Source organism: Ammospiza caudacuta, chromosome 6 (genome assembly GCF_027887145.1).
Source record: "Ammospiza caudacuta isolate bAmmCau1 chromosome 6, bAmmCau1.pri, whole genome shotgun sequence".
In the NCBI taxonomy this organism is placed as follows: Eukaryota; Metazoa; Chordata; class Aves; order Passeriformes; family Passerellidae; genus Ammospiza; species Ammospiza caudacuta.
In genome coordinates this window covers 17,292,793-17,302,865 of record NC_080598.1, presented here as the reverse complement: position 1 = coordinate 17,302,865, position 10,073 = coordinate 17,292,793, and the positions used below count along the sequence as shown (strand labels likewise).

Genomic DNA, 10,073 nt, shown 5'->3' with positions numbered 1-10,073 from the left:
ATGCATAAAGCGCTCAATACCGACCCCGAGAGCCCTGGAACACGGGTCTGACGCTGCGGGGTACCGAGGGCTGTCACGGTGCGCTCGCAGCGGTCCCAGCCGCGTCAGGGGAGGCCCGTCCCGCCCCCGTCCCCGCCGAGCGCTCCCCCAGCGCCCCGTTCGGGGGCGGTGCCGGGGCGGGGCGGCGCCGGGGCGGGCGGAGCGCGGGGCCGGGGCCGCGGCCGGGGCCGCCGCCGCTCCCGGCAGGTGCGGGCAGCGCCGCGGCCGCGCCGGCCCCGCCTGATGTGCGCGGAGGCGGAGGCGGCGCCCGGCTGCGCGCAGGGTCCCGCCATGGCCCTGGCGTTCTGCGGCGACGAGGGCAACTCCACCGCCTACAACGTGGACCACGGCGTGCTCAACAACGGCTGCTTCGTGGATGCGCTCAACGTGGTGCCGCACGTCTTCTTGCTCTTCATCACCTTCCCCATCCTCTTCATCGGTGGGTGCCTGCGGCTCTCCGTTCCCCTGTCCGCCTGTATCTCTCCTCTTTGCCCTCCTTTTCCTTCTGCCTCTCTATCCCCGGTGCTGCTTTGCCGCGTCCCCCCGCCCGGCTTTGTCTCGCCGTGGGTTTCCCTCCCCCGCGCGTGTGCCTGCCTGGCCTCCCCTTGCCGTGTCCCCCGGCCTGGCCCTGCCCCCGTGCCGCGCGGGGAGGCTGCGCCGCTCTTGGGATGCGCTGCGAGCTGCGGGATGCTCCGGCCGGCGGCCGCCTCTCCCCGGGCAGCCCCCGCACCGCACCGCCCGCCGTCCGCCCGGGCTGCGGGGCCCGTCCCCGTCTGTCGGGGCAGCCCGCGGGGCTCCCCGCAGGTGAAACCCCTTGCGCAGGCAGGGCAGGGACGGGTGATGCTAGAAGAGACCGCGGGATGTGCTCTGCCGGTGCAGGGCAAAGAGCAGAAATAAATGTGCTATTAAAGCCCAGGAAACCTGAAGTAAGTGTTGCGTTATGAAATATCACCCCCAGCAATGACTGCGGGGTCACAGCCGCCTGGTAGCCCCCCCTCATTACAGGTCCTGCGCCGCTGGCTTCTGCGGTACCTGAGGCGGGTACCGCGATTTAATGTCACAAGCCCGGCGGGGCCGGTAGGTGGCCCGGTGGTTCGGCGCACGGGGCTGTCACTGCTCCGCATGCCCTCGTCCGAAGGCTGGACCGGCCCGCGGGGAGCCACGGCACGGCTTGGAGCAACACTCGCTCCTGGGAATGGGAAAAGGTCCGGTGGGGAAATAGCAGCCAGCACGACCGTGAAAACGGGGTCAGCTGCTTAGGATTCCCTGCGTTTATCTGGAATCTCTCAGTATTGCTAATTTTTAGCAAGATAAAACTTCACACCTTCTCCTTTTTATTTTTTTAACTTTTTAAAAGAATTAAAGGAAAATAAATAGTGCATTTATTAGAGTGTTTGTTTGTATTTGTCAGAACGTTAATTTATTGTTCATTTAAGCTGTGAATAGATTTGAAAAATGTTTAGTGCATGTAATTACTTGATACTAAGTTGCTAGAAGTATAGGAATTTAAGGCTGTGTCCTGTCTGAATTATTGATTTTATTCCATATAAAGTGAGATAGTGAGAGCACAGTTCTGATAATAATCAAATACATGTGTGTTTAGCAACACAGCCGTGTCAATGTTGGTATGCAGTTGTTACATATATGGTTTGGGGTTTTTTGTAAGCAGGAACTTTGTGTGTCACTCTTGTTAAGAAAGCTCTCTGTAATTCTCCTTTCTCTTTTAGGATGGGGAAGTCAGAGTTCCAAAGTACATATACATCATAGCACATGGCTCCATTTTCCTGGCCACAATTTACGTTGGATACTGACTTTTATCCTCTTGTTTGTGCTGGTGTGTGAAATTGCCGAGGGCATAGTGTCTGATGGGTAAGTGTTTGTCTGCCTTCTCCTCGTAGCAGTGAGCAGTTTAAAGGTTTCAGAGTAGATATTTCCTCCTTGTCTACGTTCTCATCTAAACCATATTCCTTGTGGTTATGAACATATAATCTGTTTTCTTAGTGATTAACCTACCAACCTTGTATCAGAAATTCCACAGACCTTGCCAAGTGATGTACACAGGCACAACTGACCTTAATCATTTTTAGTTTAGCTTAATTACACTATCTTTCCAAAGAGTAATCATAGATAAATCCTAATGATTCAAGCAGATGGTGACATTTTCATGATATGTTTTATGTCCCACAGTCGTTACTTAGGAGGAACTCCTGTGTGCACAGTAGGTCACACCATTCACCCCCAAACTGAGTTCTTTTCATCTAAATAAGAGGAATGAATCTGCTGGGCTTAAGTCAAACCCACAGGGTTTCTTCTGATGACTGTGAGCTATATCTCATATGTTACCTGGAGCAGAGCAGCTGATGTTATGTGAGCATGAACCATCATCCTTTATGCAGCTTAGCATGTCACTAAACAGAAATCTGTGGGGAAAAAAAAGTGATACAGGAGAGTGATTTATTATGAAAAAAGCTAATTATATAACAATGAATATTATCTCTTCCTATGACGAGAGGCATGATTTTTCATAACAATTATGAATTTGAACCCAAGGATTATGAAATGGAAGTTCCTAATTAAATAGGAAAAAACCTCCCTGATTAGCCATCTATATAACAAGTATCCACCAACCAGTGTGAAATGCACTGCAGACTTCTGGTGTAGAAAATGATATCATCATTATTATTTTAACTTCTCTTAAACATATATAAATAGGATGTTTCTCGCTGCCAGTTTTTTTAAAGGAATTTTTCTCTTGCTTTTTCAGAGTTATCAGAGTGTGGGATGCTCAGAGCACAATCTCCTGCTTTGAGTTTTGTCCTTTATTTTTCTCGTTAGCTATGCCTCTCATTATGTTTATTTGCTATTTAACTTGACTCAGAACCCTGCTGTTAAGTAATAGGTGTCACCTGATGAGAATCAAAGCTCAGAGCTCTGCTGGGGGAGTGCCAACCCACAGTCGTTCTTCCCGAGTACTCAGCAGGCTGGTGAGGGCTCCAGTGAATAGAAGAGAGTTTTGATATTCATCAGCTTTCTAAGAACCAAAATGGATCGTGCTGGTGAGTTCTTTTGGCAGCAACTGGGTGCTAAAGGCTTTGGCATCTCAGCAACAGAAGTGGCCTATTGGAGGTACAGTTATATAGCGGAATTCCAGCAACTGTGAAATAAATAGGTTTTAAAAAGCCTCCCACTGCTGCAGTGTTACCTACTGAAGCTTAGGCTGTCTGAAGAAATCTGTTCTTGTTTTTTTTTTTATCCTTGCTGAGAATTCAGACCTGGTGTACAAAATCTCCTGGCATTACTAGGAATTTCAGAGGATCTTTTCTCATTTTGATGTGTTGACATCCAGCTATTGTCAGCAAGAGGAATTTAATGTTCATGACAGGCTGTGAGCATGGCTCCAGCCATCTCTGCAGAGTTCACCACAGTCATCATTGAGGGCTCTCCTTTCTAGAGCAGAGATGCAGGAAATGGTTGTCCTGAGCTCCTATGGTTCTGCTAGACATTTGGAATGTTCTGCTCTCAGAAATGTGATGTCCTGAGATATCTTTCATCTCCCTCCCAGCACAGCACTTCTTGTTTCCAAACTCCACAAAAGTAGTGTTTGATGCAGCAAGAAGAAATCCATTCAGAGGACACGGTGTCAATTTCTCGAAGTGTTTGTGTCCTGAAGTCATCTTGGTGTCTCCTTCTGGTGAAACTGGCTGGGAGACAGAGGAAATTGTAGCCCTTGATAGCTTAGGGCATTAGATTCTTTTTGTGAAAGAAAGAAAAGGGGAGAGGGAAGGAAGAGAAAATGAGTAGGAAGAAAGAGGAGGAGAAAACAAATTTCTAATGAACACTGCACAAACCAACAACATTGCCCCACAATTCCAGTATTCCCAAAGGGCTGTATTTGGCAGGACCCCTTTTGCTGCTACCTGAAGCAAAGCATCAGCAGAGTTTTGCTTTATAGGACAAAACATGTATGATTGTTATTAGAGTGCATGATTCTGTTATAGGGGGTTTTTTTTGTTGGCTTGAAGTCACTGAAGATAGACCTCACTGTAAGTAAATCCTGTGCTGTGGTGCTGTTCCTTCTTTGATACTGAAAAAAATGAAACACTTGCACAAAATGCTTCTGTAGAAAATCTTGAACTGTGCTGTCAGTTGGTCTTATCTGCATATTTTGATGGACAGCTCCCAAACTAGTTTAGCTTAAATTAACTTTTCTCGTTTTGTAGATGAGCTGCTTGTCCTAATTTAAACAAGTGTTCCAATTGATTTCAGTAGGAAATAGGAGTACACACCTTTCATTTTCAGCACAGGGGAGGAATTTGAAATTCAACTGTGTGATTTAGGAGCAAAAGTTCAATTAAAACTTCGAGGGGTTTGCATCCATAAGTCATTCTAGAAAATCGTACATCATAGCAAGGTACTGTTCATGAATTAAAAGGGAAACATTTAAATAGCTGAGAGGTTTGACTTTAACAGATATTTTTTTGTTTTGAAGGGTTTCTGAATCCCGCCACTTACACCTGTACATGCCGGCGGGAATGGCATTCCTGGCAGCCATCACATCAGTTGTCTATTACCACAATATTGAAACATCCAACTTCCCCAAACTCTTAATAGGTATGTCTCAAAATCTATGCACCTGGAAATGCGGCTGTGGTGCTGTGTGTCTGCTTTCTTGGTGACAGGTCACTGCACTCTTCTGTAACCAAAGCTACCTCTCTATGTATGCTCAAACATTTCATTCCTTTTAATGTGTTTAACTTCTAATAATAGTCTGTGTAATGTTGTCAGGGATTCAACGAGCCAAAGATTTCTATAGGAAAAACTGCTTTTGTGGGAAAAGTAGCATGGGAAATTGTTAACTCTAAATCCAAACCCCCTTGTCAGCCTGTTGCGTGGAAGCGTGATGCAAGAGTGAAGAAATCTTGGTGTGCGTGGTCTGTTGAAATATGCAAGGAGCTAAGGAATGACATCCCTAACTTTCACTCATGAATATATTACTCTGCCTGCTTGCTCTTGCTTCATGCTCCTAAAACTCCCTTTGAAAACTGCTTTAAGGCCTTTTGAATGGAAAATGCTATAAATGAGAGCTACCTAGTTTACTCTGTATTTTGCCAGATTGTGAATAAACTGTAGCTGTAGAAAATGCACTGCTGCTGATAGTCATGCAGTTGTTCATGTTCTCATCTGTTTAAGTAGACTATAGTCTGGGGATGGCTACATGTTTAGTCACATCCTGTTACCTGTTATTTCTTTGGTTCTGGCTCATCAAATTTTGTTTGAGCTGGATTTCTGTCTCAGTAGATCCTGCTAAAGTTTGTCTTGTGCCATTGTGGCTCTGTGTATCAAAGTTTTGTTCTAGTTTTTGTCAGGTGGGGAAAAGTCAGTAATAACTAGATTTGAGAAAGCTTCTAAATATTGAAGATTATTTTGATCTACATGTTGGAGTAAGTGAGAGAGTCCTGTTCTGGAGAATTAGGCTGTAACTCCTGAAAAAAATTTCCTCTCCAAAGACTTAGGTTTCTATCCAGGCCTAAGCAACCCTTAGCTTCTCATTTGGGACTGCTTTTCTTCCTGTACCTTTCTTTTAAGTAGGATCTTTTTTATCCTTTAAGAACAGGTGAGGTCATTTAGTTGCTTTTTAAATATGTCAACAGAGTATTTTTAATGCTTTCTCACAGGAAGGCATTATGCCTCAGGAAGCAATGCTAGCCTGTTACAGTTGCCTGTAAAGCAAGCAGTGGTTTTTGTGGTTTTGCTTTTTAGGTTGTTTTGTTGTTTGGGCTTTTTGTTGTTATTTCAGATGTATAATGCAATGTTAAATAATTTAGTGTCACAGCCACATTCCTGCTGTTAAGTCTCTGAGAAGGGTAGCAAAGTTACAGCTGGTAGTTGATTACCCATTTTTGCATAATTGCTGCTCAGTAGAGATTTCTTTTTTATGATAATTTTTTTCAGTGTTTAAAGTGCTGATGCTGGATAAACTCTGGACAATACTTGAATACTAAAAAGTTGTGCCAACAAATACCAACACTTACTTAAGTATTATGGATGAATCTTAATTATGCAAGGATTTCCAAGGAACAGACTTCCTCAGAAAATCTGGTCCTAATAGCGCTTAGGCAATAAAGAAAATCAGACCATCAGAGTCTTTCCCACTTAGTGTGTCTGATTTGAATTTTAGTCCAAAATCTTCACGAGCTGATGGACTTTGATTTTTATTTTATTTTTTCTTTTGTTTTTCTTTTATTTGTCCTAAGATAGACATTTCTGGAAGTCTCTATCCTTTGTTCTTAACTGCACAGATTAGGAGGATTGTTAGTTATCTTTCAATCTTAATTGCAACTACTCAGTATTGACATCTGGGACGAGACAATGAGCACTTGATGCAGATGAGCCCAGTATGGATGGTTAAATTATACCTTTACTCACCTGTCAACCCACTAGAGTGCAGTGTGGCCATGAAGCTTTGCTTTAGAGCCTCATTTTATGAGGTAAATGAGGACCAGGAGGGAAAGCTAAAGCTGGTGATAAGCTTTTGGCTGGGTGTATGGGAAAATGGGCTTGTGTAGAAGAGATCTAATGTTGCACACAGGGAGCAAAGTAGAAGAGCTGATATGACATCTTGCTGCTTCTGAGCATCAGTGAATTTCCAGCAAACTGCAGGGCATCATCTGCCTCAGCTGCAGGATGAATGCTCACAGCTGCATAGAGTTGGTAGCTGTTTAAAACAAAGACTAACAGAGCCTTATCCAAAAACTATTAAACCCAGGAGGGGAACTCTCACTGATGCAATGCAGTGGAGCTTTAAAGGTCTGATCATTAATTCTGAACAGGGTAAAATTTTCCAATCCCATGAAATTCTGAGATGTATTGTTTCTTAAAGATGCTTTTCACTCTGTACCTCAAAGAAACCAAATCCATTTGTAGCTCTTCATGAACAAGTAAGAGGCAGATACCATGACAGATGTGGGGATTAGTGTGTTTCCTTGGGTATGCAAAAGGAGGACTCAAAGTTCCTCTGCTGATCCTGACCCTGCCTTTCAGCTTTAGCCCAGGCACTTGGCTATTTTGAAGTAGTAATCCTTAGTATTTCTTATCAAAAAACGTTTACAAGGTTTGGAATATTTATTCACTGAAGCTAATGATTGAATTAATGAATGCAGTTGTGTGACCCAACTATTGGAACACCTTGATCTGGTTTGAAAGTGTTCTTTTTCTGTAAGATTTTGGTCTGTAATTATATTTGAACAAATGTAGCTGTTCACATGTAGTCCTGTTTACCAGGGCACTCTCATAATAATGTGAATTTTGATGCTTTTTGCACTACATGGTTGCATAACATTTCTACAATTAAGCAGGACTCATTTTAGAATACTTTTCATACTGGATTGGAAAATCGCTGCTTTCTCAATGTTTAAAATACACAACTGAATGGTATTTCTGATTCCAAGAATTTTAAAGTTAATTTCTTCGTTTTAAATAAAACTCAAAAATTTCTAGTAGGAGAAAACTACAAGGCAACAACAGGACTTTGAGGTGTTTATCTGAAAGGGTGGTAGTGTGGAAATATGTGAATGTTTATATTTTAGAAAATTGTCCCTTTTTTTAAACTAATCTTAATTATCTGACTGCTTTACTGTTACAGTATGTGCCACAGCATATGTCACAGTTGAGATGGCCACAGTACACAGAGTGTCACCATACAATTTCAGAAAGCTTCATACAGAGTCACATCACTTCAGAAGGGTGCAAGCATCTGCTCTTTCTTGTTCTAGCCCAACATTTTATCCCCTCATGTTCATGCATTGCACTTGTGTGCCCTCTGTTCCCTTTGGTGGTTGGTCAGTGCACCTGGACACTCCATGGCTCATCACCTTCAATATTATCCCCCTGTCCTGCACAGCTGTAGCCCATTAGGGATGAGGCTCTGCTGCAGCCCCACTCCCAATTACCACAAACTGTGTGTGCCTACACCTTACTACTACTAGACAGGGATCTATTTTTCTGATTCAAAATTTTTGTCCCTTTGCATTGCAGTTGTTTCCCTTGGAATCGGTTTATTCTCTAAACTGGAACTTCTTGCATAAAAGTATTGCTTATTGCTTAGTACAAAAAAATTTCTCTCCCAACAGGCACAGGTTAATTAATAAATTAATTAACTTTTTTGATTTGGCTTAAGTCAATAAAGGTGTAGAAGAGTTTGAGTTGGCAATTGCCTTATTTTTCAGAGGTGTGGCCCAGGTGAGAATCTCCACCCTGGTGGTGTGGTTTGAGGTATCTTACATGGCCCAAGAAAAAAGCAAGGTCGTTTAGGCGTGTAGAATAGATCTAGAGCAATCCTAAGTAAATGCCTCTCTGGTCTGATCACTTTCCAGTTCAGACCAGTTTAAGTTCTCAGAGATAATTTCTAAAAACTCTCAGCCAAAATGTACTCACCAGCCAGATGATAAAAACATCATCTATAAAGAGCAGAGCCACAATTGCATTTTCCAAGGAGCCTTGAGTGGCCTGTGAGCATTCTCCAGATCAGATTAGATACATTTGTTTTCAAAAGTAAGAAGCTAAGTAAATTCAAATGCTTCTAAGTAAGTGGGACTTGAGAATGTTGTGTTTGGCACTTCATAATACTTCTTAGATAAAAGATAAATTAACATTATAACAATAATAATAAAAGGTCATATAGACCATTATTTAAGCCATAAATAGGATAATGGCTCTGCTAGTTCTTATTTATAATTCCAAGACATACATAAATGCCTGTTGGCTTGGTTATTTTTTTGGAAGCCCTCCACTGGTAGATATTTTCAGTGTGCAATGTTTAAGTCCCTTTTATTCCAAGAGGGATGTGTTCTGAGCCTGTTGTTGAAAGAATGAAACAAAACAAGGCTTAACAGATAAAGGTGGTTAAGAGTAGAATAGCATGGAATGTAATTCTTGGATCAAGTGAGACTTTATAGTCAGAAGGACTGCAAAATAGGGAGGGATAGTGCCTCAAAGGAAGGAAGCAGTCTGAAACAGGATGAGAAGCAATCTAAGTTGGGAAGATGGTAGGAAGCCTCATATAAAAAAAGCTAAAGTTTTACAAGAGAAATTTGGTTAGTATATCTTTAAAACCCTCTCTGCAACCACATTGGCCACTGAAGTGCAGTGTGCAAATACCTGACCACTCAGTGTTTTCCTCTTATGAACTGGCCTCTTAATTTTAGAGGAAGAGAGGCTCCCTTGGCAAATGTCCTAATGCACAGTGTTCCTGTACTGTTCCATTCACTGTCCTCATTAAAAGAAGAGGTTTTATCTTAATTCTGTAGAAGCAGGACTGGCAGGACAAACCTCACATGGATTCTCTGCACTGAATTTAGCTTTGCTTGGAAGGGTAGGCCCAGAGCACATCTCCAGAGAGCTTTCTGGTGCCTCAGTGTAGCTGGAACACCACCAATTCTTTGAAATTTATGGAACTTCCTGATGATTATCCATATTTAAGCTAGACTTAGAGTTGCTAATGCCTTGGTTGAAGTCTTCTTTCTGTGGTGTTCCAGCAAGACACTTGGAAAGCACATCCAAGCTTTTCTTGGCAGTTAGAGCTCATTCCATCTGTTGTACCATGGCAGATACAGCAGCAATGAAAGGTTTACTTAAAAGAACATAACCCCGGGAGGCATTTCCTTAGGAATAGGGAACAGGAGCTGGCTTATGGTGTGATGAATGGTATGGAGAACGCTTCCAAGCCACCAGAGCTTATTCCATGGATTATTTAGCTGTAGCTGATGGTACAATGAGCACCTTGAGACAAGAGGTTTCATAGAACACTAAAAAGTGAAAGTTGTATTCCATGAATGCCAGATATACTTCCTTGATGTGACTGTTTTATCTACATTGTGAATTACATGTATGGAATTTTTGTTGAATGGTAGTGCAGCAGCAATTTGGACACAGTATTTTAATATCTGTTCCTGATGCATCCCAGAGATTCACAGGGAATTTTCCTTCAAACCACATTAATAGCAGTCTTGTAGCATTAACCAAATCTGAAAAACATC

General features: G+C 42.8%; 1 protein-coding gene across 4 annotated transcripts in view; it reads left to right on the top strand.

Moving 5' to 3' along the window:
* Positions 1 to 258: 258 nt before the first annotated feature.
* ABCC8 (ATP binding cassette subfamily C member 8) overlaps positions 259 to 10,073 on the top strand; it is a 73,047-nt gene continuing 63,232 nt past the window's right edge. For 2 of the 4 annotated variants that reach the window (XM_058807960.1, XM_058807959.1), the window contains exons 1-3: positions 259 to 478; positions 1,767 to 1,908; positions 4,529 to 4,650. In XM_058807960.1, the coding sequence (XP_058663943.1) occupies positions 283 to 478; positions 1,767 to 1,908; positions 4,529 to 4,650 (460 nt within the window). In that variant the 5' untranslated portion in view covers positions 259 to 282. Of the gene's footprint in view, positions 479 to 1,766; positions 1,909 to 2,932; positions 3,096 to 4,528; positions 4,651 to 10,073 lie in introns of those variants that run through there. The other 2 variants (XM_058807962.1, XM_058807961.1) reach the window with 2 other exon arrangements.